A 27828-nucleotide genomic window follows, 5' to 3' on the forward strand; every position below is an offset into this window, starting at 1 on the left:
CAGCTGCCTTCATGCTCTGTAGCTTCCTCCTCTAGCTGAGTTTGTAGAAGAACAAGTAGTTCCAAGGGAAGTCAAAGGGCCTGCCTTGACATTTCCAGAGCCTGTTTCCGGGGAAAGGCAAGGGGCAGCATCCTGTTCACACCGAGCCCGGAGCCCCGAGCCCCGAGCCCCGAGCCCCGTGCACAGCAGATGCTCAGTAAATCATGACGTGGGAGAGGTGAACTGACTCTAGCCCCAGCCCCACCGCCACTGCTGTGGCACCCTGTTGAAATCCCTCCTCCTCCCTGGGTGCGATGTCCTTCTCTCCAATGGGGCTGATGATGATGACACCTCCACAGGGCTGTTTCCAGGATGAAATGAGGTCACTCGCATGACTCAGTGATATCAACTCTAAAGGGTGACACAAATGTCAGAGATGGGAAAGTAGAGAGCTGTGTATCAAATATGCTCCAGAAATAAGGTTGTCGTGGCTACAAAGCAGTTCTAATTTCTCTGTTGACATTCTTCTATTAATCAAGTAAGAAAATCAAGTTGTAGAAATGATCTCTCCTTCCCACTACCACCAATGGAGCTCAGTAAAGCGATTTTCTTCTTGGGTGAAAAAAAAATTATATATTGACTGTGTGAAACGAAAGAGGGTGGGGGAGTGTTTACCACTGCCCCAGACAACCCTGGCTGCACAAAATGTGCAGTGTCCTTCCAGCGCTAAGACTTGGCCCATCTTATTTACACTTATTTACATATCGAGTGAGATCTCCATGGCTGCCTGCCTGGAAGGCCTATTTTTAATTGTGTACTCCCCAGCCACCCCTCTGACCCTTCCTGGCTCTTTTCTGAGGATTTCCGGCCACTGGTAGCTCGTAAGGGAAGGGCAGAAGATGGGACTCCACAGAGTGGATCTCAGCCAAGGCCGAATTTAAAACAGGGGCCCCCAAATCAGGACCTTGCAGCCCCTTCCAAGGTGCGGCCTCTCCTTGCCCACTAGGGCTGGCCCGCGGCGGGTGTGGGGAGGAGGGGATCTGGGCGCCGAGGCCAGCTTCACAGCTTGGGCAGCCAGCTGCATCCCATGTGGACAAAGGGATGGAGACGAGGGAAGCAGCTGCCTTCATGCTCCCTAGCTTCCTTCTGGAAGGATGAGGAATCGTTCCAAGTGGAGCCAGAGAGCTTGCCCTAAATTTTACATGGGCTTTTTTGTTTTCGTTTCTTTTAAAAACAGCCACATTTCCTAGACATAGCAATAAAATATAGATCTATAAACATTTTCCAAGACTGCCCTCTAGTGGAAATCTGGAGGCAGCAGCACATCTTAACAAACCAGTGCCTTAGATTCCAAACTTCTGAATAAACTAAGCACTTTCTAGTGAGACCTGCTTCACACGTGATCTGAAAGCATATCGAATTTCTTCCACAGGACCCTAAAATATCACATGCCTTGACTGGAAATGAAGGCTGCCATAAGTCTTTAAAAATAAATCATGCTTTCCATTTAGAACTCAAATCATAATGTTATGTGTACGATATTTTAAAACTTTAAGTGCAGGGAAGTGTGTCGAATAGAACAATGCAAGAGAGCTGTTGATTGTATCCTAGGCTGTGCATATGTTACTGGCCGAGTGCTTTTATTTTGGCTGAGGAAGGAGCCAAGGCTGCAATAACATCCAGCCCTAAAGGCCACACACACTGCTGGGTTTTTACCTTGGAGGATGTGGGACAATGAGTCATTTGTGCCTCTTCCTGGTTCTTCCTGGCCAAGGTCAGCTTTCCCACTGGAACCAAGCAGCTTGGCCCAGGGCCCGAGCCGTCTGGAGCCTTTCAGTGGTGCAGAGCCCAGGGAGAGGGTGTGGCCCCATCCCACTTTCCCCAGATGGCCCCAGTTCAGGCTCTGAGGCAGCCCTTGTCCATGTCATAAAACTCATTCACTCTGCTCAGTTTGGCATGAAGGGCCTCCTGGTGGAGGCCTGGTGAAATCGGCTCTTAATAAAGGTTCCCAGGAAGAATTCTGTGAGCAGGAAACTTGAAAGGATCATTGTCATCCTTTCTGATGAGCTTTGCAAAGATGACTAAGCTGTGTCTGTGTATATTCTGATACCTTGTAAACCACCGCCACTACTAGTAGTAATTAAGTACCTAGCATTCATTTATGTATCCATTCAACGAATTCATTTTGAGCACCTGCAGGCATTGCTCTAGACTCTGGCCACCCAGATAGACAAGGTCCCTAATCTCACGTAAATTACGGTCTAGTGAAAAAGTAGACAATATACAAGTAATATGTCATTTCAGGGACTATAAAGAAAAATAATATAATGAATAACAAGGGGATACCTATTTAGATGAAGTACTGGGGCAGACTTCTCTGAAAAGTTATATTTAAGCAGCTATTATGTGCCAGATATTTACTATATTAGAGGTTAAGTATACAAAGATAAAGAAAATACAGTCTGTCCTTTCAAAGACTTCACAGCCTAATACAGAAATAATAATTTCACAGGATTTCAAACGGCTAAGCTTCTAAGATCTACTGCTCACAAGAAATCTGCCACGCAAATAATGTCATCCACATTTTAAAGATGTGAAAAATGAGTGTAGGGGATATGAAAGTACTTGCCAAAAGTTGAGTTTGCTGGGTGCAGTGGCTCACGCCTGTAATCCCAGCAGTTTGGGAGGCTGAGGCTGATGGGTAGCTTTGGGCTCAGGAGTTCAAGACCACCGTAGGCAACATGGTGAAACCCCATCTCTACAAAAAATACACAAATTAGCTGGATGTTGATGGCTTGTGTCTGTAGTTTAGCCACTCAGAAGGCTGAGACTGGAGAACTGCTTGAGCCTGGGAGGTGGAAGTTGCAGCGAACCGAGATCACACCACTGCACTGCAGCCTGGGTGACAGAGCAAGACTCTGCATCAAAAACAAAAAAAAAGGAAAAAGAAAAAGTTGTTGAGTTCATCAAAAGCACTGTCAAGATTTGAATTAAGGCCTGTCTTACTCCCACATATTTTCTTTTCCTATGCCACGTTGCTTGCTGGAAACGGGGACACACTCAATGAAATCCCAACATCTCTCTTAGCTCAAGGTTTTATGCAGACACCACCGCACTGTCTTATGTGGGTTAATGGTGCACTGCTCCACCAGTCTCTCAGCATCTGGCCGAAGGGCTCTTGCTAGAGTACGGAGTAGGGACTGAGGTGGCAGACTGGCTACAGCTCCAACCAAATACCTTGTTTTACCAGCTCTCAACAGTGAGTGGTACAGAAGAAAGGCAGCTGATTTCAGACCCCTCGGCCTATGTCCTGATGAGATACTGAGGTCTCCATCAAAATAACTCAGACCCCAGTCCACACCCAGGTTTCCTCTTCAGCTTTCCTTCATGAGACATCTCTCATCCAGCATCTCAAGGGGCAGGGCTTCTGACTCTGAAAGAAGGACATCCTTCATTTTCACAAGGAGCAAGGAGGAAGAGAAGGCCACCAGAAGGGACTCTTGACTGTTCCTCAGCCACTGGTGGAGAAAGACAACAACCACTACTAGCTGGCTTCATGCGGATAGTAAAAACTGATGGCTTGAGCCTCCTTTCCTTGGAAAGCCATGTTGTCATACCACCTATCCCAGGAAGCCAGAGGAGGAAAATTAGATCAACTCCTTGGGTGATAGCATTGTTGATTTAGTGTCAACTAAACCACCCAAATCTAGAAAGAATAGGTCATTCAGAGCAAAGGCAGGCAGCCTGGGTTCTCAGCCTCCAAAGACTCAAGGAAAGCATTTTTTTGGGGGGGATAATGGAGGGACAGGTAAAGGACAGGTGAGAGAACAAGACTCTCCTCCAATACAGAGTAGCTGAGCTTTGGTCAAATTACATTTGGGCTTCCATTAAGAGCAGATTCTTTTTGGATAAAGGACTTCTGATGCTTGGAAGAGAGGAAAGAGATGGGTGGAGGTGGGGGCTGGACTAGCATTTAGCATAGTGTTAGCTCTAGGGCCAGCTGTGACACTGGATGATTTTGCAACCCTGCCACTGGCCCACTCCTTAGAGACAGGGTCCCAATCTTACTTCCCTTTGTCTCCTCAACCTCCAGAGCAAATCTGGTTTCATGGTGGGTGCTCAGTCAACGTTCACTTGAGTGATCCCAAGTCATTCAGGCCCCGATTGAGTCTCCAGCTTAGCATGTATTTCATTTGGTCCTTTCACCCTAAGCCCACCCTTTTGATGACTTTGTTTCTTGATGTTCAACCTCTCCAAGTTGGTGTTAACTGGTGTCAGAGAAGGATGGAGACAGGGCAAAGGATTTTCCTCTAGGACACTAAGGAGGCCCTCAGGAAGCCCTGCCCATGGAAAGGGAATCATTCTGCCTCTCTGAGGCCACTCTCTAGAGAGAATTGCTAGTTCCACAGATACAACTTCCCCTTTACACCCAGGAATAACTGGGAATGTGCTGTGTGGCTACTCCTCCCAGAACAATGAGGGACAAAAATGATAGGCAGCAGGCTCTGGGAGGTGACCTCCTCCACAGATGCCATGAATGGCCTAATTATGTACAGACTTTTATGTGTTATAGAAATGCCTTGTTTCTCCATTGCCCTTTCATTTAGTAAATCTATATTCCACTTCTACTATGAGCCAGACTCTGTGCTAGATGCTGGGGGATACAGCAGACAGTAAACATTCAAGAATTCTGGCCCTTGTAGAGTTTCTGTTCATCAGCATCCAGAGCCCAGCTCAGCCCCAGCAGTACTTTAGAATCTCCTGGAAAGCCTTAAAAACTAAGGCTGTAGATTCCGCTCATAAAAACCGATTTACCTGGACTGGGGTCCCGTTATCAGTGTTTATATGAAGAGGACTTGGGGCTAGATGAGAAGGACCCTGAGGGTCTCTGGAAGCTTCTAGTCTTTCCAGTTGGGCAAATGACCAATCTCCCTCCTGGGTAACTCATTAAAGCTGGACCTGATCCTTAGTTCCAGGCTGATGGAGGAAAAGGGGTTGTGTACCATGTGTACAACTTGCTTTTTGTTTCCTCTAGAATTTCACTACAGCTTAATGTTTCACTTTCATTTACTTAATTTCTTCTAACAGTCGGACGGACACTCAACTGAGGTTGAGCGATCTAAATGTCAAAGATGCTCAGTCTTTGCTTTCGTCCACCCTGGGCCATCTGTCTTTGACTTTTCCCCTTCTCGTTTACTTTCTTCTCTGTTGCCTGCTCAGCAGCTCCTCTGTTTCCTTTATGGCTCTGATAGAGAGCAATGACCCACGAGTGCGAGTAAGGGACCTTTCCTCTGCTAAGCCCACGCATCATCTCTCTTTTAAATCCTCCTTACCATTTCCACTCCCCGGTCCTTCCTTTCTCCTGCCCTATTCCATTCTTTATGCTTCCTCTAGATGCATCTGCCACTGGGACACAGAGCCCTGGAGGAGCGAGAAGGCACCCTGTCTCTAAGTCTCTGGGGTAGAGATTGCATTTCATGAAATCTCACTATCCTCACCCATGTTTGGCAGACAACCAGGCCTGCAAAATGTTTCACCAGTAAGCATTAAAGAGAGAAAGAAAAAAATGTTTGCTTGTTTAATATCAAGAGGAGTTCATGTCCAATCCCAGAGGGTCTGAGCCAGTTAGGGACTGAGCTTAATCAGAGGGCTTGGGCTTCCATATGCCCGCCAAATCATAACAATAACAATAATAACATAATAGTGCTGATGCTTATGCTACATTTGGAGCTTGAAATGATCAGCGACATTTCCCCTGATGAGGTTAAACAGCCTGGCTCAGGGACCGCGCATTTGCATAATAAAGATCAGAAGTCACTGCCTTCTACATCTCTCCCAGCACTGGCCGCCTGGTGTCCTTGATTCAGGGACACCACATCCTAATGTACTTCCATATGCGGCCCTGTGCAGTGATTCTAATCTTTGGCTTGCATGTGAAATGTCAGCTTTTCTTTTTTTCATCTGGGAGAACAACAAATTATGTTTTTAAATGAGAAGGTGCGGCCTGTAATGGATAATATAATCTGAAAATGCAGAGGCAATATCTGTGACCCATGGTGCTGACCTAGCAAGCTCTAGTCTATTTTTCCTGCCTATCAGTTGATAGAAAAATATCACTTTCAATATAATAATTAATCATTAGTCAAAATGGATATCCCCATTGGTTCCTTGCCTCTCAGACAACCCTGCATAGCTTGACAATAAATCAGGGAAATACAGTCTTTAATATCCAATGGAATGTATTTCCAGGCACCCTCTTTCCTATATAAAGCAGCAAAACACTTTGCAGAAACCATCTATCATCAGCTGAGGGGGAAGATGCTCCCAAGCTGCCATTTGAAGGAAGGAAAATGCAGAGCCCACAGAAAGGGAGGCAGTGAGTTCCAGACGGTGACTGTAAACCAATGAGAAACATCTTCTTGCCATGGCGGGCTCCTGCCTTGGAAAGAGACAGCCCGCCCTCCTTTGCTGTGTCTCCTCCCTTCTGCCCGCTCCTGGGGCCCTGTCATAGACTGGCAGGTCATGCCCAGGCCTCACTCACTATGACTGACCAGTCCCCCATGTCCTATCATCCTCCCCATTCCCATGGCAGCTGTAAAGTAATCATTCCAGGCCATTTTTCTGCTTGATTCCTGGCTCTCTCTGGATCCGTTGAAATATTTACAATACCTAACATGCTCCAAGAAAATAAATGAGCTGCCAAATATGGTGGAAGGAAAAGCAGACTTGGAAGTCAGGGTAGGTTACAGGAACCTGAGGACTCCGTTAGATTGACTTGTTGTTGGGCTGACCTCTCCGTGGCCTTGTTCTTCTCATCTGAAAAAGCAGGTGTTGTGCATGGTTTTCAATCTCTGTTTGTTGGAATCCTGAGTTTCTGAGGCAATGCAACACTGTGAGGCAAGAGAAAGGCTGGGAGAAGGAAAGAGGAGGGAAAGATATCCCCAAACTTCCCCTGGAGCATTCAGCTTTTATTGATTTACTGATTCGATTTTTAAAAGCCACTGAGTCAGAAGAACTTGAAAGGCACTCCAGTTCGTAAACCCTGAAGTTCTCTAGCTCAGTACTGCCCACTCCATCCCTGGGTGTGGACATCATGTGGGAAATGCCACTTCAGCTTGGGGCCTATCGTCACATGTCTTATTTCCTAGACCAATGGTTCCCCAACGGGGTGATTTTGCCCACAAGAGGACATGTGGCAATGTCTAGAGACATTTTTGGTTTGACAACTGGGGAGAAGCGAGCTACAGGCATTGAGTAGAGGCCAGGGATGCTGCTAAACATCCTTACAGTACACAGGACGGCCCCCCAAAATAAGCAATATCCATCCCCAGATGGTGATAGCATGGAGGCTGGGAAACCCTGCCCCAGGTGATGTAACCTGAAGAAAAGCTGCTCACAGGGGAGCTTCTGAGTTGGAAAGACTCCGCTCAGCTTTCCTTCTGCCCTAGCACAGATCTAGAGGGAAGTCTATTCTTGGTTCCTCCCTGCAGAGAACTCCCTGGAGCCTTGGATCTGAGAAACAAGAACATTTCCTGCACTGAGGACAGTCCTCCATAGAACTCTTTTTAATTCACTTCTAGAAGGGAAACTTACATTGCCTGATTCCAAAGTGCTCTGGAGCTGATCCAGGTGCCATATATTCAACTTTAATCTGCACTAAGAGCTGGTAATAGTAACACAGGTATTGAACTTTTCACTTACAAATGTAACACAGAACTACTGATTACTTACTACGTACTAGGAGTAGTGGACTCGAAGCTACGTACTAGGAATATAGCAGTGAACAAAACAAAGTCCTTGCCTTTATAACGCATCTGTGTCTGGGGAAGGCAGAAAATAAACACAGATAAATATACGACTCAAGTGGTTATAGGTGTTATCAACATTATTAAACAGAGTAGGAGCATAGGTTGATTAGAGCTTGCAATGATCAGGAGAAAGCTTTCTGCTGAGGCAGCACTGGAAGAAGTTCTGAAGGCTTGTGGGTGCCTGAGGAAATAAGGTTCTGGACAACAGGAGAGCCAGCGAGCTGCACAGAGCTGCCCGGAGTACTCAGGGCAGCACAATGAACACGTGGGTAGAGGGCGGTGTCAGAGGGCCAAGACGGCCCAATCAGATGTCCATATTTCATTCTGAGAAAGATGGAAAACCATTAAAGAATTCAGAGACAGTGACATGAACTGATTTATGTTTTGAAAGCAAAAAAACTCTGGATCACATCTGACAGAGTATAGTTATCCTGGTGGCCCCAACCATCATGGGTAGAATAGGCATCTCAAAATGCTCCCATTTTCTTTTCACATTTAAAGAACAGAATAAAACAAACAAAACACTAGTCTTACTTTTATCACAAAGGCGCTTCTTATATGCTAAACCAGGAGCCAGAGATGACCAGCCCCTGTTCTGCACCTCGCCAGGGCAGATAGAGCAGAGTGCTCAGAATACTGTGAGAAGTCTGGAGACATTCTCAAGTTTAATAAACCAAATTAATGCAAATTAATTTCACTTGAATAAAAGAAGTTTCTTGCCACTTTTAGAAGAGGGATAGGCTGCAGCAAAATGAAGTCAGAACACACAGTCTGTGTCCCAGAAAAGCTATGATAGTTCAATACTGGAAATCCGAGACAGGGAGAGGGGATGGTCATCGTCTGAAATTTATTTATAAATTGCCAGTGCACGGGCCAGGCACGGTGGCTCAAGCCTGTAATCCCAGCACTTTGGGAGGCCGAGGTGGGTGGATCACGAGGTTAAGAGATCGAGACCATCCTGGTCAAAATGGTGAAACCCCTTCTCTACTAAAAATACAAAAAATTAGCTGGGCATGGTGGCGCGTGCCTGTGATCCCAGCTACTCGGGAGGCTGAGGCAGGAGAATTGCCTGAACCCAGGAGGCAGAGGTTGTGGTGAGCCGAGATCGTGCCATTGCACTCCAGTCTGGGTAACAAGAGTGAAACTCCGTCTCAATTAAAAAAAAAAAAAATTGCCAGTGTTTCCTAGACAACTTTCAATAAAATGTGACACACTTCTAAATATTTACTAGCTTGCTGACCTGTTTTTCTTTTTCTTTTTTTTTTTTTTTTTTTTTTTTTTTTTGCTAATTAGATTTTTTTAAAAGGAAAACAGTGTAACAGCAAGTTAATGCAGATAGCCTCAAGCTGGGACAGCCAGTCAAGCTACAGTCAGATATTGTTGTGCTTTACTAAAATTGTATCTATGGGAGAAAATTAATTGGAAATATCAGAAATGGTCTCTGTAAAAAGATTAAGGCTACCCCACCCCATGGTATGTAGTTATTAAATTAGCACAATCGATATAAAAGTTTTGTTTAAAATATAAAGAGTTTTCAGGAATTACTTATCCATTGTTTTCCCTCAAATGTGAGTTTAGCTCCATACTTTCTTTCCTCCAAGAAGAGGTTGGCTGAGCAATTTTGTAGCTATTCCTTCAAGACAAAAAAGCTATTTTAACATGGTATATTTGAGTCCTTCCCTGCCCCCCAACCTTTTTTAAAAAAACTTTTTATAGCTCTGTGCTTTAGTAAGAGACTTCAGGTTAAGTTAACACTTCTAGTCATTCCCCTCCGGGGCTTCTATGAAGCTTAGAGGGCCTTCAAGATCACAGTAGTGGAGGATGCTTATGTAGTTTGAATATAGGCCTATGGACTCCAGCTGCCCTGGCCAAAGAAGAGTCTAGTCAGAACGCTGCAGCAAAAAAATACCTGATACATGGTAGGAACTGTAGCCAATGGCTCCGGTGACAATTTGTGTGGCCTTCAAGTGGCTGGGCCAGGGAAGTGAGGTGGGAAGGTTGCTTCAAGAGGAGAAGCTGTCATAGAAAGAAAGTGATGTTTTTTCATGATCACAGAATTTCTCTAAATGGGCTAGATGTAAAGACAGTGTTGCAGCTTCAGGATGACATTAATGACAATGGCATGTCAGTTTAGTTATGGAAAGCTAAATATTGTGTATGCATTCAATCTTTATATCAACCAAAAGACCTGAATAAGCTTGTGATGTACTTTTCTCTGATGAGAAAGATGATGCTTGGAGATTTGGCTAACCTTTCTGCATCACTTTACTATTTTGTATAAACTGGAAGTCCAGCTGGAGAAGAGAAAACACCTGATCCTGAAATCTGGAGGCTCCTCTCACCTCCCTAATCTCCCAGGGATGAATGGCATCTCTTCAGGTCTCACACAATCCCCCCAGGGCAGGTCAGCAGTCTAAGCAGAAGGGAAAGTGAATTAAAGATGACTGCAAATCCTCTGTCACTTCCCCCAACAAAAGTGAAATCTATTCCCCTTCCTTTTGAATAATGCAGGTTGGTCCTGTGACTCACTGTGACCACTTCCAAGGTTAGGTCTTAAGAGATATGCAGCTTCTGGTTTTGTGTGCTTGGCATACTTCTTGGAACTCAGGCACGATGGCATAAGAAGGCAAAAAGAACAGCACCAAATTGCTTCCCACATTTTTCAGCAGCCCCATTTGAGCCCTTAGACGGCAGCCAACACCAACTGCAGGCCATGTGAGGGAGTCAACTAGGCTGTCCCAGCCCATTCAATAACACCAAGAACAGAAGAACTGCCCAGCTGAGCCCAGGCAACCCCAGAATCATGAAAGATGATAAAAGGTGGTGGTGGTGGTGATTTTATTTTCAGCCACTAAGTTTGGAGGTAATTTGTTCACACCAATAGATAAACAAAACAGTCTGTTTACATAGGAAAATTCTTAGACAGAAAAGATCTCAAAAGTATTGTATACATGGTGCTGGCTCTGATGTGATGTGGCCAGATGAGAGCTCTCCAGTAATGGGGTCCCTTGTTTGCTTCTTGAGGAGGACATCTTTTAGAGGGCTAGGCATGCAGAAGGGATATCTGTGGCCTTATTAGAGTACAGCACATTTCTTTCTTTCTGTAGCATTCCTAGATCACTTCTATTCATGAAAATACAAATTGCCTAGGTCTCCATGCATCTAATGATTGAAGCCAGGGAACAGAGCTATCTAGCCCAGAATTTAGAGGAGAGAGTCTTGGAATTGATGACCAATGGGATAAAGAGGGGTGTGGAAAAAGCAGAAGCTGTCTCTTTCCTGAACACCCAATTTTTAAAAATTGTTGAATTGAGGTGTAAGGAAAGCCTCATTTTCCTTGGAAAGTTACTGAACTTATTTCTCACTAAATTTTTGTGAGAATTAAATGTGAAGATATGTGCAGACTTCTTAGCACAGTTCCTATATGAATTGAGTGTTTAATAAGCAAATATCCTTTCTGAATTTGTAGTGGTTTCTGTTTCTGCATTAAAACGAATGGTGACTTTATAATAAAATGAATGGTGCATTAAAATGAATGGTGACCCTATAATAGGTTTCATTCTGAAGAGGCAGCTAATTCTAATGTGTTATATTAGGGGAACATAATTAAGAGTTATATTCAGATCTGTTGTTTTGACCCCAGATAGTATCTGTGGAACCACTGTTAAATCAAAGCAATCTTCATAAGGTTATGAGATCAGATAGATGACCTTCGCCCATGAAGCTTTCTTCCTGACATTCCCTGAAAAGACAAGTAAAGACTGTTCTTCAAACTGTGCTGATATAATAATGTTTTTCAGCCTGGCCTTTGGCAAAAGGCAATATGTCTGCTAGCTGTTGGAATACACAAATCTTTCCATCAGGTGTAAATGGATGGGAGGTCTCAGATACATTTACACCTGATGAAGAGGCTTGCTTACCCCACTCTGGTGCTTATGGCCTGTGTAACATGCATATGTTTTCCTAAAGATGTGTTCAATCAAGCTCTCAAAAGCTTTCCTGACTTTGGATCCATTTCCGTGGTGGATTTGCCAGGCTGCTGAGTTGCCAAGAAGACCAAATACCCTTGCATTCTCCTAGTCATCCAAATTAGAACTCTGGCAAGTTTTTGAATTCTAGTTTTGAAAAGAAAACTTCTTTGGGGGGTGGTTTAGGGAGACAAAGTGAGAACTGCAGTTCTTTTTCTTACAGGAGACACAACCCGACATTACTTTTTTTCCAAAGGGTTAGAAGAGATGAGGCTGAGACACGAAGGAGGGACAGAATTTCTATTTCTATGGCTTCCTTAAGGCAACAGAGGAAGCTTAGCAGCCACAGGGGTCTAGTTAATGAGGAGGTTATACAATATTCATTGTGTTGAGTTTAACTCTTCAAACAGAACCTCTAATTGTAAAAAGAAAAAAAGAAGCTCAATTACAGATGTGAAGACAACAAAGCTTGGGAATAACTCCCTCTGTAGATAAAACTGTCCTCTCCCGGATTCCTCCACTAACTGCACATTGACGGGGGCAGAATGAGTCCCTGTCCTCATCAGGTATTCTCATTAGCTCTGCTCTGTCTGGGACACTCTCCAGGGCCCAAGGAGGGCCATTGACAGGTCTGGGATGACAGTCTTCTCAGAGGACTGTTTTCTTGCTACCCACAGAAGGAGTGATCCAATTGTACTCTGCTTGAACCAAAACAAAACTGTTCTCCCCAATCTTCCTGACATGCACAGTCTCACCACTGTCACTCCTGGCAACAGCATCTGAAGCCGGCTCACTGAAGGACACTTCTGTCCGCTGGTGGCAATATTGGGTATGCAGGTAGCGAAAGCCAGCAGCCAGGGCCATGCCCAGGGTGGCTGACAGGCAAAGCAGAATTCCCAGCTGGGGAGTTCTGAGCTGGAATCCCAGAGGGGCCTGGGCTCTCTCTAGCCTAGCGTCAGACCGTGAGTTGGTCTGCCAAGGGTATCCCACTCCACCCTCTCCATCTCCCTTCCCTGCTCTGGGGTCCTTGTGCTTTGACTGAGGTAAGAAGCTGGCAGACGGCCTGGATGCCTCTGACCGGTCACCAGAAGCAGGTAGCCCAGAAGTGTCAGAGGTCTGGAGGACAGGCGTTGGGTTGCTTGCCCCAGCCCCACTCCCTGTGAAAGTTTCAGAGGACGAGAGGCGCTGGGGATGGGTAAGCTGGATGGTGTACAGAGGAGGCCGTGTCATGGTCCTGTTAGAAGCCTTCACCTTGTCCTAGAAAAACAAAGGATAAAAAGAGTCAAAGGGACTGGTCTTCCTCCTAAGCCACCAATGAACTTTGTAACTAACTGGGATTCCTTAAAGACTCCCAGGTGGCCGCTGAAAACCTGATCTCTTGCTTGCTACCAAAAGAGCTCAGAGTAAAATACCCGACTAGATGCATATGCCCTTGTTATTAATGGGGATTGGGTGGCTAATGGAAACCCCCCAGGGAACAAGGAAGCCAGTTACAAGAACAAGATCAGGGTCCTTTAAGAGGCTTCCAAACCAAAATATCAACGTGTGATTGCATCATCTTCTATGGCTAAAAGCTTTGAACGTGCCTTTTATGATAGGATCCATGGAAGAAGGATCTTATCAATTTAACCCTACTGTAGGTTCTGATAAAAGAAAGTAAGAATATGACACCATGTTTTATTTTGTGTTACTTTGAAGACTTCACAGGAATAGTAAATCAGTGGGCATTTATATTTTATATTGCCCATTGATCTAAATTTGGGGACCATATGTGGCCTTTTGAGGTCAATGTTATGAAGGAGGGATTGAGGAGGAGAGACGAGAGTAATTATTAACTATGGCTAAGTGAAAAGACAAATCACTAAAACATCAACTTTTACAATTGCTGATAACTTCAGACACAGTGCATATAATGGAAAGGTATGGATTAGTAGAAAGACACTGTATATATATGATACTTTGCCTTCTTCTCTCTAACTTTGGCTGCTAGTCTAATAGCTCTGCTTTCTCAGCCTGAAACAGGCCAGTCTGGGATCAAAATACCAATCGCAAGCCCTGTTCACAGTTCAGGCTCTTACCTGTTCACCCCCATCTGAGGACAGGCAAGTTTCCAATGAATCAAAGCTGGGATCATCCTGAGTTCTAAAGGAAAGAATGGAAGGTCTGAAAACAAGTCATTAAGTTTTGGACCAAAAAGCCATGTTTTCTACGACTGTCATGTACATAGATGGCATCAGATTCACTTGAAAAACTTCTGAGTTTCGAGTTGGGAACCACAGGGAAGAGGAAGGGGAGAAATGAGTGAGAATGGTGGCAAAGAACTCACCAAATGCTATCGCTTATTATTTCATATAAAATATATGTTTCTATATTATGTGATTATAAATACATTTAAAATATAAAAAGTCACAGTTTAGGTTTTATTTTATTTATAACAGCATCTCAGAGATCTCAGCCCATCCAAGAGAATAATTTCCCTGGGTAATTATCATACCCAGTCCTTCTGACCACTAACCCTTCTACATTCTGGGTTTTTCACATACTTAAGAATAAATAAGAGATCTCTTTTGTCAGACTCCAAATGCAGCACTCCAGCATTCAGCCTCATCCCACCACCTGCCCGAATGGCCTACCCATCACCCTTACCTATGATGGGCGCTAAGGCTGGAAGCAAAGCCCTCTGAGGAGACTCTCCTGAGGGCCACAAGCCTCTCCAGCCTGTGGACCTCCAGAGATGGCTCTAGGGTCGGATTGCTGTCCCCGCTGAGTTGCTGGTCGATGCTGCCTTCAGTGGCTGTGTGTGAAGACGGTTGGGACAGAGTCTTTGTATCCCCAGGAAACTTTGTCACCCAAATACTGGCAGGAACAGGATCTAGGTTATCTTCCTCTGCAGCTCCAGGAAGGGCAACAGCAAAGACATGTGTGTGCTGCTGTGGAAGAGTGATGGGGGCCCTGGGAGCTAAGCAGAGGTCCAAAGACAGCACAGAGTGAGTGAGAGTGTTTTCCCCGTATCGATTGGTACAAATAGCTACAATCGGGGTAAACAGCAGTGACTCTAATGTGCCCCAAGGAGAGACCATTAAGTGTGAGGCACTTAAAAGTGTCAGCATAAAGATGACCTGCCTGATCATACAAGCCCCTGACCACGCAAGGGCTTATATCTTTTTAGAGAGTGAGTCCCTGCCCTTTCTGGGCTTGTACCTTCTCAACAGCCACCATTCAGGGAACACAGAAAGCACTGTGACCACCGTATTTATTTTATCTCTGCCAAAAACTGCTTCAGGCTGGGAGAATAAAAAGTGGAATCCCACAAATCAGATTTTTCAAAGCCCTAGATCTTTCTTGCCCTATTATTAACACCCAAGGTTTCTTTCCCTGGTGATAATGACTTGAACATCTGCTATGGGCAGAGATGAGATCACTGCCCTCCCCTGCCCTTCACCATCTCATTTCCCATTTGTGACTGGCTAACATGACAGCCCAGAGCATGAGAAAAGAGCTTCACACAGAGCAGCAAGCAAGCAAGTGCAGGATTTAGAGTCAGATTCTTGTCTGGGTTCAGTTCTCCACTCTGCTAATTCCTGGCTTTGGAGAAATCCTCCTAGAGCATTAACTTCTGCTTTTGCAAAATGAGGCCAGCATAGAATTACTGAGGGGGTGACATGAACTAATTGACGTGGAAGCATGAAGCAGGTCCCTGGGATACAGGCACACAGGCAACATTCACAGAGGGTTTAGTGCAATGATGATGAGGATGACATGATGGCATGGACAAAAACGGTGTTGGCAGAAGTTTCTCCGGCCAGGGCTCCACATTGGATTGAACCTTCTTTTACGGAGGTGGAGAAGGGACCCCTTTGCTCCGATGTTTTTAACCCTCAAAAATGTTGAGGTGAAGAACAAAGCAGCCTAGCTCAGACATGCAGAACATGGCAAACTGACAGTTTCCAATTCCTGCCTGAACTCTAAGGGCATTTGAATATTTCCTGCAGACCCACTGCATTGGGTATTGTTATAGTTGCTGGAGGGGCAAACATAATGTAGACTTGTAATTGATGTCCCTGAACCGAAACCTAAGAAGACAGACCCTTACATGTCAAACTACCTAAATTAATACCAGAGGCCAGGTGCTCACCCCTGTAATCCCAGCACTTTGGGAGGCCGAGGCAAGTAGATCACCTAAGGTCAGGAGTTTGAGACCAGTCTGGCCAACATGGGAAACCCTGTTTCCCTACTAAAAATACCAAAGTTAGCAGGGTGCAGTTGTGCGTGCCTGTGATTCCAGATACTCGGGAGGCTGAGGCAGGAGAATCGCAGAGATTGCAGAGAACCGAGATGGCGCCACTGCACTCCAGCCTGGATGACAGAGTGATGAGACTTGGTCTCAAAATAAATAAATAAGTAAATTAATTAATTAATACCAGAGCTAAGGAAGCAATTATACTTTCCACTATGGTCTTAATGTATCCCCCTTAAAATTCGTATGTTGAAATCAAACCCCCAATGCAATAGTGTAAAGAGGTGGGGCTTTTTAGCAGCTGCTTAAATCATGAGGATGGAGTCCTCATGAATGGGATTAGTAGCCCTATAAAAGAGGATTGAGAAAGCTTGTTCACCCCTTCCACCATGTGAAGACACAGCAAGAAGGTGCCATCGCTGAAGCACAGATCATCCCTCCCTCACCAGACACTGAAACTGCTGGCACCTTCATCTTGGACTCCCAACTTCCAGAATGTAGGCAATAAATTTTATAACAATAAATAGAAATTTATTGTTTATAAACTATTTAGTCTATTTTGTTATAGCAGCTGGAATAGACTAAGACACTTGCCTACCAAGTATGAAGAAAAGTTTCACAAAGGAGATATTTGAACTGTGCCTTAAAATTGTCATGTGGAACAGTCCAATTTGAGGAAATGTCAGAAGGGAAGGCACTGAAATAAAAAAGTAGACCATGTCTAATGGGGTGGATGAGGACCCAAAGTGTCTTGGTCTATTGAGAGATAAGTTTCAGATATCAATATACTACTTTCCCAATTAAAAAAATTTATAGTTTATACTTGCTTACTGAATTCTTTGTACAGTTAAGAACTCTATTTCACTTTATAGATGAAATAAGGTGAAATAGATTTTTTTTCTTTCTTTTTTTTTTTGAGACGGAGTTTTTCTTGTTACCCAGGCTGGAATGCAATGGCACAATCTCAGCTCACTGCAACCTCCGCCTCCTGGATTCAAGCAATTCTCCTGCCTCAGCCTCCCAAGCAGCTGGGACTACAGGTGTGTGCCACCATGCCCAGCTAATTTTTGTATTTTTAGTAGAGAAGGGGTTTCATCATGTTGACCAGGATGGTCTTGATCTCTTGACCTCGTGATCCACTCGCCTCAGCCTCCCAAAGTGCTGGGATTATAGGCGTGAGCCACCATACCCAGCCGTGAAACAGATTTCTTAACTGTACAAAGATAAACTTCCCAGAACACACACACACACACACACACACACACACACACACACACACACACATGCATACATGTTTCTTTTTCCTTTGGTAATCACTAGGGTTTGGGTAGTGGAATGAATGGGACAGACAAGCTGGGGCCAGAAGGAGAGGAATGTAGGCAGTGTAATGAGGAGGGTACCCTGTAAACTGCTCGGGCTGGAGGCTGTGAGCCCCAGCAAGCAAGGTTTCCAGCAGGGTCAGGCAGAGACAGGCCCAAGGCTCCACATGACACTTCTTCCTGAAGCTTCACTTTAATTCACATTCATGTTCAAACAAATATGGTTATACTTGGAATTAAAACATGACATTTGCATCATTCTTAAAATAAAATATGAGATTTCAAACATATGTCAGGGGTGCAGAGTCTCCCTAGGCCATGCTCTCAGGCTCTGAGGTCTTTACTCTGCTTTTAGGAGTGTCTTGGTGGGAAGGCTGGAGGAGTTGTGCTGGGCAGTGGGAGAGTCAAAGGTTTTGGGGCAAAGGCAGAGAACGGAGGGTGGTCCCCACTATCTCTGTACCTGGGTCTGCTAGACTGAGAAGAGACAGGGATTCTTACTGGATTCTGGCCTTAACATATTAGCAAAGAATAAAGCCAAGAAGAAAGGAGAACGAATGGATGAAGGCTAGGGTCTTGTGTGCGAGTGCCTGGATGCCTTTATGAGGGCTTGTGTTCATAGCACTTAACTGGAAATAACAATAAAGAGAAGTTGCATATCACGAGGGATTTTCAGGTAGGTCAAATAGCCTCTAGCTGGCTACAGGTTTTCCTTTGTTTTCTTTTCTTTTCTTTTTTCAGGAGTTTATGGACTAATGGTGTATAAAGCCAGGTAGTGAGCAAGGAGAAAATCGCTTCCCATGGAAATAGTGATTCCTGATTCTGTTCTCCAACCCAGGCTGCAAAGGGCCATCTACCTACCATGAAAAGTAACAATAAAAACTGGATGTGTTTTTATGAAAAAAGAAAAGCAAAGCTCATTTCTTTTTTGTGCTCCCTGTGTAGCTTCAGGGGAACTCAGGAAAACGGCTGAGATACTGTGATGACTAGTAAACGTGGGGAAGAGGTGTGTGCTGCTTTCCGTATTGCAGCACTGCTCTCACTGTCCACCCCGGGGCCTGACTTAATTTGCTAGGTTGAGCCAGACAAAGTGTGTTTGCTGCAACAAACAAAGCAACGGCGCGCGCTCCCTCCCTTCACTGCTGCGCTGTCACATCCCCGAGAACTGCTGCAGTTGGCCACGGCGGGTGTTTATTGCTTGTTTTGCAGGGACAGGAAACTGGCAGCAGTAACTTTTAAGTGAAAATAGATAACCGTACACATAATGATGACAACCAGGCTGACCAGTGCAATGACAAGCTATACCTGGGGCAGCTCCTTCAACATTACCCAGCCTCTGGTGAAGGGTTGGCATCGGTAATCTGGGCTCCACGAGGTCATCAGAACGGGCACTGCCAGGTGTCTGTTGAGACACAACAGATGATTCAATCCTCGCCCAGTAAACGAAATATGACTGGACTACTGATAAACTGCAGGAAGAGAAAGAGCAGAGCGGTCCACGGAGTTAGTTTCCTTTAATAATACCTCAGGCCAACCTCATAGGAAAGAGAACACACTAACAGATAAAAAGGAACAAAAGTCTAAATAAATAGAAGAACAAGAGAGATTATGTTATTATTCGCTGAGTGACATCATTCTTTTTAAAAACCAAACTCTGTAGCTGCAAATAATTAGGAAAGGATATGAACAAATCAATGACCCTCTTCAATAAATACACTCACAATCTCGTTTTCACTAAAAACTATCTCCTTAAACTGCTTAGACTCCAGTAAAAGGTTTTACTTCAATGTTATTGTTAGCCATTCCTGATATACTGTTATCACATCATGATTTCAAGATCTCATAATTCTGTTGTATCATTGTACACGTCTATTATAATTATAGATACTATTGGAAATTAGAGATAAATCCTTATTATTGTAAACAATTTTTTGAAAAATAATTCTTCAGTAAAAATTGTTTTCATAAACATTATGCCATTTATTCTTCCAAATATTTCAGTGAGAAGGGATTATTGGCAAGTATCACTTTTCCCACTTTAAGTATTCAGGAGGTTGTCACAACAATGTGATGAATTTGGCCGAGGTCACCCAGATGCTGGAGACTCAGTGAGAGTCATAGTCAGGCCTCCAACATGTGGTTTCCAGCCTCAGCGGACATTGTCGTGGGCAAGGGTTCCCGGAGGTGGGAGATCACAGGATGACTTGGGAGAAGCATCTCATCAAGTGACAGCTCCTCTTTTCTGCCAAATGGAGATCACAGCTTCTATACTACCTGCTCTGTGGCATGCGGCAGTTATGACAGGAAATCCAAAAATAGGAATGGAGGTGCTTTGTGTGCAGGTTTAAGGACTCCCAGCAGCAGATGCCCTCTGCACTGGGTAAGAACCAAAGTCAAGGGCAGACGCTGGGCATACCCACAGGTAACCCTGCCCTGGACCTTCCAAAGAGGCAAGATTGTAAGGCACAGTGTTTCCCTTCTTGCTGTCCTATCTGCTGCCTTGGACCACCAGGAACCGGGGAAAAGGGACACCACAGGTGAGGGCCACCAACCTCCTTTCCCACTGCTCCCCAGAGCAGAGGGGAGTCCTGGAGGGGAGCACGTGCCCTGGGCAGCTCTGCCTCCAGGCGTGGTTTCTTTCATATTCAGGAGGGTATGAAGGAAAGAAACAGAAGCACACACCCTTTCCTGAAAGGAAACAATTCTCCTCCTTGGTAAATGCAAGTGTCTGAAAACAATGACAAAACAAGCACTCATTTTGAGTAGCAATGATGCTTTTAAAGTGCTCACTGTTGCCAGGATCTGTTCTGAGTGCTCTGCGAACATTGGCTCTCATCCACCACATACCTGGGAGGTAGGTGCTGTGGTTATGCCCATTTATAGATAATAAGCCGGGGCACAGAGCCTTAAGAGGTTTTCTCTGGGCCCAGGGGTGTTTCCATTTGTCCATCTGCCTGTCTCTCTGTCTTGGCTCTCTCCTGCCTTCGCATCACCAGCCCTCGGAAATTCCTGGAGAGGTTGGCCAAGAGTTACCTGTGCCTGGGGAGGCAGGGAAATAATACACCCTAGACCCATGGATAGTGACAAAGGGACAAGTTTGGGGACAACATTGTTTTTAGTTTCCCTCTGCATAGGGTCTCCAGGTTAGGCAGCCCCCGTGACCCTGTCCTTGCTATAAGGGGGCCATATAAGGAGGGGGAAAGGAAGTATGAAGGCAGGACAAAGAGAAGCTCCCTCTCTTCAAAGTAGAAGACTCAGTTTCTAAGAAACAGCACTTCACTCTCTTACAGGAATTTAATGTCCCCCACAGGCTGGGCAGGGGCCTTCCACATGAACGACAGGTTTCTCTTCAGGGACTTGTCAGAGTGGGTGACTGCATCAGCCGCTTGAAAACAAGTCACCAGCTTGGAACGAGGAGGAATGAAAACAAAAGTGCCAGTGACTTGGTGATCAGACACTCTCCGAGCCTGAAGTAGAAATCCCATGAAATCACGACTGCTTCTCACCGTCACTGCAACGAAAAACACCCATTCACGATGAACATGTGTGACTTAGTTCCATTTATTGATTTTATACAGGCTTTTTCAAAACCGAAAGCTTAAGATTAGCCCCCAGAAAGTGAACAATTCATTAGGGCAGAACAAAGTTGAAGTCCTATTTCACAACAAAATAAATTCCATTTGGATCAAAGGTATGCAAAAATGAGATTTAAAATAACTAGAAACTTTTTTATTTTTACACATATTGGATTTAGAAGTACCTCTCTGAGCAAAACCCAGCTGCCATAAAGGAAAAGTTGAGTAAAGTATGCTGCATTTTTTCAAATATGATTTTAGGTTAATTCAGAAGGATAGATGATTAAAAAAAAATTCTTTCCAAAAGAAAAGTATTTGCAAGACATAAAACAGACAAATACTCATAGTCATGGTGAATCTATAAAAAGATGACCCCCCCCTCAAAATAATGAAAGGATATGAACAGAAAATAAAACAAGCTCAGTAATAATTTTTTTTTTTTTTTTTTGAGGAGTCTAGCTCTATCGCTAGGCTAGAGTGTATGGTGCGATCTTGGCTCACTGCAACCTCTGCCTCCCAGATTCAAGTGATTCTCCTGCCTCAGCCTCCTGAAACAGGGTTTCATCCCATTGGCCAGGATGGTCTGGATCTCTTAACCTCGTGATCCACCCAGCTCAGTCTCCTAAAGAGCTGGGATTACAGGCATCAGCTACCCTGCCCAGCAGCTCAGTAATAACTTTTAAAGCAATTATAAATGAGACATTATTTTATACTTTTATATTAGCAAATGTTATGTGTGGTTATAAACACAATCTTGATAAAACTAGGGCATTCATTCACTAGTGCTGGAACTATAAACCATCCAACTTTTTGTGGTGTAACCTGACAACATCTTCCACATTTAAAATGCACTTACCCCTCTGATACATGCTACATTATTGATTAACCCTGAAAACATAGTAAGTAAAATAAGCTGGACCCAAGATGACAAATATTGCATGATTCCACTTATGTGAGGTAACCAGAGGAGTCAAATTGACAGAGACAGAAAGATTTAAAGTTAGCTGGGGTTGGGGGTAGGGAAGGATGGCCAGTACAGAGTGCCCTCCTGGAATGATGGAAAAGTTCTGGTGGTGGATAGTGATGATGGTTGTACAACATTGTTAATGTACTTGATGCCACTGAGCTCTATATGGTTATCTTGGTAAATTTTAAGGTATATAGATAGATAGATAGATAGATAGATAGATAGATAGATAGATTTGCACAATAAAAGAAACACACCCTCCAAAAATCATTACTCTTGGATCTAGAAATTTTGCATCTAGGAAGTTTCCCCACTGACAAACTTGCACAAATAAATATGGCAAACACTAATGTCCAATACCCAATGGCAATTGTCCGCTTATTCCCTCCTAGCGGAACAGATGGTTCTGCTAACAGAACCCAGATGTTACATTCACATGGCAAGAGGAGACCACCTGTCTTCAGGGAAGCTAGGCCTCTCCCTTTCCCCAGGGGATGAACTGTGATTACACTAAAGCCAGTGTTGGTGATTCTGTTTCCTTTCACCAGATAGAATTCTCTGCAATGAGGCCAAATCTTCTGAGAGGGCAGCTAATGTCTAAGCATCAATCTTTTCATGTAAAACCTTTATTCCGCTGTCGTCCCAGTGTGAGGCCTAAAACCATGGCACTCATCCTAAAACTGCAATGTCAAAGGAATGAAAACTCAACTCACTGATGATGGCAGAGCAGGAAAATGGGAAAATCTTAGGATCTAGATGATGTCATTGAATGGTTTCCCCCAATACAGAAAATGTGCTTCCAGACTTAAGGGAGAAAATTAAATGCCTTTATTCGTTACATTTCAGTTAATTAGCTTTTCTGATACTTGGAGCTGAAACAATCCTGATGCATACAGTGAGCAAAGACATATGAATAAATATGTCCATCAAGGCTGGGTGCGGTGGCTCATGCCTATAATCCTAGCACGTTGGGAGGCCGAGGCAGGCAGATCACCTGAGGTTGGGAGTTTGAGACCAGCCTGACCAACATGGAGAAACCCCGTCTCTACTAAAATACAATAAATTAGCTGAACATGCAGGCACATGCATGTAATCCCAGCTACTTGGGAGGCTGAGGCAGGAGAATTGCTTGAACCCAAGTGGTGGTTGCAGTAAGCCGAGATGGTGCCATTGCACTCCAGACTGGGCAACAAGAGTGAAATCCATCTCAAAAAAAAAAAAAAAAATGATATCTATCGAAACTGTTTATGAAAAAAACTTTTAAAAGTAAATACCCATAAATAAGAAACTAGTTAAATCAATCATGTGATCGCTAGATACTGGACATTTAGATTGTGTCTACTTAAGGTTATATTAATTTGAGATCTCACGCACATGTTTATATGTTTGGAAAGTTTCTGAAAAGAGGAGCAAGAAACTTAACAAGGTTACCTTCGGAGAATCAAACTGAGTGTTCAGAGCAAGAAGAAGGAAAAGCACTTTTAATTTTCTACCTTTTGATACTATTCTAACATTTTTAAAGTATGTAATATATTTAAACTGTTTAAAAAATTTTTTTGATCCTCCACTTATGTTCAATGGAATGAGTGGCGAAAATCAGGATCAGACCTTCATAAGTTTGCTAAATGCAGCTTGGTGTCCAGGATTATTTTATTTTCCATGCATTTGAACTTTTATTAATAAACATTTGAACAAAGATTTACAACTACTGAACATCAGGCCCTATGCTAGGTTTTGAGTATATATCTATGAACAGGATAACATGGTCCTTACGTTCAAGGAACTCACAGATCCCAGCAAGAAAACAGTATACTTACAACCTAAGTAAGTAACAACTGACTCTCATTGAATCCATGAGGCACTGTATCAAGTCATTTATTACACATAGTGAAATAGTTACTATGGTCAAGCAAATTAAAATATCCATCATCTCATCAAAGTGTGTTGATGGATGAATTTTAGTTTTAAATAATGAGAAAAAAGTATATTTCACACACATATATGATACATGAATATTGTTCATAGGAACTATATTTGTGTCTGTAACAAGATACATTTATATCTTATGATAAGGACAAAAATACTTTTCTTAATAATGATATTTGTACCTTCTGACACAGATCACAATCAATACAGAGATTTGTTATCATGTGGCTTTTAAGGCACAAATATTTTATGCTTATTTTTAACCAGATAATTGCTTCTTAACATTAAACCAGGACAGGCAAAGTGGCTGGTAACTATAATCCCAGCACTTTGGGAGGCCGAGTCAGGGGGTTCACCCGAGCCCAGTAGTTCGAGACTAGACTGGGAAACATACCAAGACCCTGTCTCTAAAAAAAAAAAATACAAAAAATTAGCAGGGCACAGTGGCACTTGCCTGTAGTCCAGGATTCTTGGGAGGCTGTGGTGGGAGGGTCACTTGAGCCCAGGAGTTCCAGACCAGCCTGGGCAACATTGTGAGACTCCATCTCTACAAAAAAAAAAAAAAAAGGATTAAGCCAGACTTAGTCTAGGAAGCTTCTGATTGGGACAAACACAAACTGGATGATCCACGGGGTTCTGGGCTCCTCTGAGTCTCTCAAAGCCTCTCCGGTACATACCTGGAATCTTGTCACCTGGTACATAGGAAGACCTGCCAATGTGGATGCTGACGTGGTGAGTGTCCTGGGGCTGAGGCTGGGCTCGGATGTGCTTGGGCTGCATGTCCTCACAGGCCTTCATGCTGGCACCATGGGAAAAGGCAGACGAACAGGAAGCCAGGCAGACGGTGGTACAAGCCCAGCCCACAAGAGCAGCCTGCATCCTCATCCTGCCCTCTCCTGTATCATGACAAACAGTAGCTTCAGTCCAGATGCTATGTAGAAAAATGACATGAAGTCTTCTTGGGATGTGACTAACCTGAACCCCACACTGTCTCTGCACCTGAGATGCTTTTAATGCAGCATCCCAGGATTGCTGGTGCTCAAGGCCAAGATCAACAAGAAACGCCAGGCTATGGGAAGTGTTTCATTTCCAAACACCAAACACCTTTTAAAAACCTTCCATTCTTGTAATTTTCTCGTAAGGCTAGACTGTTTTTTTTTTTTTTTAAAAAAAAAGAGATTTTAATTAAAGAAATAAAATCAGAAAATGTTTGTATCCTAGTGTGAACTCCTTACGAGCTGACTGGTACCCAAGGGCAGTGTGAGCTCTGATACATCTTTGCTGCAGTAGACACTAAATACACCACTATGGTCAGGCGGCATGGCATGGGGGCGCTGGGCTGAATGTCTTATCTCTGCTACAACTGAAAATTACTGAGTTAAGTGCTACAAAAAATCTTCCAACTATCAATTATTTAGAGGTGACTGTTAAGTTGGCAATGCTTTGATATCTCTTTGCCCTTTTCTTGGCTGTTTTTAGCTATTTCACTACTTGTAGTAAAGAAGATGAGCAGAGAAAGAAATAATTTATTCTGTACCTTCTTAAACATACTGATAAAAATTTTGGCTCAGGAATAGAATACAATGATTGAATAAAATATTTTTGTTTGGCTGGGTGAAGTGGCTCATGCCTGTAATCCCAGCACTTTGGGAGGCTGAGGCAGGCAGATCACAAGGTCAAGAGATCGAGACCATCCTGGCCAACATAGTGAAACCCCATCTCTGCTAAAAACGCAAAAATTAGCTGGGTACGGTGGCTCATGCCTGTAATCCAGCTACTCAGGAGGCTGAGGAAGGAGAATTGCTTGAACTCAAGAGGCAGAGGTTGCAGTGAGCCAAGATCATGCCATTGTACTCCAGCCTGGTGACAGGGCAAGACTTCATCTCAAAAGAAAAAATTGTTTATTACCTCTAATTCCCAACAACAGGAAGAATTAAAATTTGGCAATGTAAAAGAAGTTGACAAAAATAAAATGAGAGACAGCAAAAAAAGCAGATGAAAATCTGCCTATATAAGTATTTAGGATTATCACAGGAATTTTTTTAACAGTTTTGTTTTTATTTTTTTTATAGTCCTACACACAGGCATTTTAGAAGTTTGGCTAATATTTTCACCTAAGGAAATATTACTAGCCCTCCCCTCTAGTAAAATGGTTTTCAAAGGTAAAAATAAAACCCTGAAAATGTAGTGAAACTAACTATAAAGACCATAGACTAAGGAAATAGTCCATAAACCAAATAGTTAAGTGCTCTCCACTGCCATTGTCTCTGCACACACCACCCCCTTTTACATTCACAGACTAAAAGAAAACAGGAATATGATCTACACTTGCAATTTCTTAGACTTAAGAGTTCTTCAGACAGTGCCTTTCTTTTCTAAGTTTGTTTTCTGTAAGGCACCAAAGTCACACATCTCCATACTTCAAGGAACAATTGCTACAGCTTCTCAGACACATTAAGAGATAATAAAGATGAACTGTAAAAGCAAATCCTCAGTCAAGGGGGCTCAGGGTTTTTCCCATTTTTTTTTCACAAGGGCCACATAGAAATGCCCCTTGAGGGATAGGGAGATTGGGGAGGGATGACATTAGGAGAAATGCCTAATGTAAGTGACGGGGAGATGGAGGCAGCAAACCACCACGGCACGTGTGTACCTATGTAACAATCCTGCAAGATCTGCACATGTACCCCAGAACTTAAAGTATAGTAAAAAAAAGAAAGAAAGAAAATGCCCCTCGAATGCCAGGCACAGTCATGTGCACCTATAGTTCCAGCTACTCAGGAGGCTGAGGCAGGAGGATCACTTGAATCCAGGAGGTCGAGGCTGCAGTGAGCTATGATCACATCACTACACTCCAACCTGGACAGCAGAGCAAGATCCTGTCTCTTAAAAGAAAAGAAAGAGGTTGGGCATGGTGGCTCACGCCTATAATCCCAAAACTTTGGGAGGCCAGGGTGGGTGGATCACCTGAGGTCAGGGGTTCAAGACCAGCCTGGCCAACATCCTGAAACCCTGTCTCTACCAAAAATAAAGAAAATTATCCAGGCATGGTGGTGTATGCCTGTAGTCCCAGCTACTCGGGATGCTGAGGCAGGGGAATGCCTTGAACCCGGGAGGTGGAAGTTGCAGTGAGCCAAGATCCCACCACTGCACTCCAGCCTGGGCGACAGAGAGAGACTCTACACAAAAAAAGAAGAAGAAGAAGAAATGAAAACGCTCCTCAAGCCCTTGCTGATGGCAAGTGGTCTTCTTTCCAAAGGCAGATCAGACACAGGTGCCTACAAGGCAAGGGGAATGATCACCTCGTCTCACAGATTGACCACAGCTCCACCTCACACCCTTCTGCCTTAGGTTCCACTGTGTCTTCTTTCCCACCAGCATCTTGTCCACCTGAACCCTGAAAAACATCCACTTAGAGCTGAGCACAGTGGCTCACACCTGTAATCCTAGCACTTCGGGAGGCCGAGGCAGCAGCATCACTTGAAGCCAGAAGTTCAAAACCAGCCTGCACATCATAGGGAGACCTGATCTCTACAAAAATTTAAAATAAATATATAAAAAGAAGACACCCACTTACCTAGGAAAATGCCTTCCTTCAGGCTTGATAGAATGGCTTCCCCACTCAGAGTTGCAAACACATCCCTTAAACAAAAGTATTTTCTTCTCTTTTCAGTTTTTCCTCTAATGGGGAGAATAACAGCTGTTACCACTAATCCTCAGCATCTCCAGGAACTGTCCCTCAGTGTCCAAATGCAGCCTAAATCGTATTAGTTTCTCCAAAACCACGCACACACACTCACACATGCTTTACAGTTGCATCATTGTTCAAGCCTGTGTGAAGAACTAGAAAGAACTGGAACTGGTTTTGCACAGGACTAGCATTGACATCCTTGGCAGAAGCTGGATGCCTCCATCTTGATCTCTCTGCCAAGGGGAGAATGTTTGAATGAAATGCATCTCAGCCTTCTTGGCTTCTTGAGTCAGTGTGGACTGAAGTTATTTTGGTGAAGCAGAATTGACACGTTAGCCCAAGAGCAACGTTTGATACAAAA

The 27828-nt window shown here is 43.9% G+C and overlaps 1 protein-coding gene across 1 annotated transcript; it reads right to left on the reverse strand.

Moving 5' to 3' along the window:
* Positions 1-10611: 10611 nt before the first annotated feature.
* On the reverse strand, positions 10612-24768 carry REELD1 (reeler domain containing 1). The gene is made up of 6 exons (XM_035292879.3): positions 24454-24768; positions 20597-20819; positions 18614-18777; positions 14402-14714; positions 13834-13897; positions 10612-13012 (listed from the first exon to the last, which is right to left on the reverse strand). Exons 1-6 carry the CDS (start codon positions 24659-24661, stop codon positions 12404-12406), a joined length of 1581 nt encoding a protein of 526 aa, XP_035148770.3. The 5' UTR covers positions 24662-24768; the 3' UTR covers positions 10612-12403.
* Positions 24769-27828: the final 3060 nt, after the last annotated feature.

Source organism: Callithrix jacchus, chromosome 3 (assembly GCF_049354715.1).
Source record: "Callithrix jacchus isolate 240 chromosome 3, calJac240_pri, whole genome shotgun sequence".
Taxonomy (NCBI): Eukaryota; Metazoa; Chordata; class Mammalia; order Primates; family Cebidae; genus Callithrix; species Callithrix jacchus.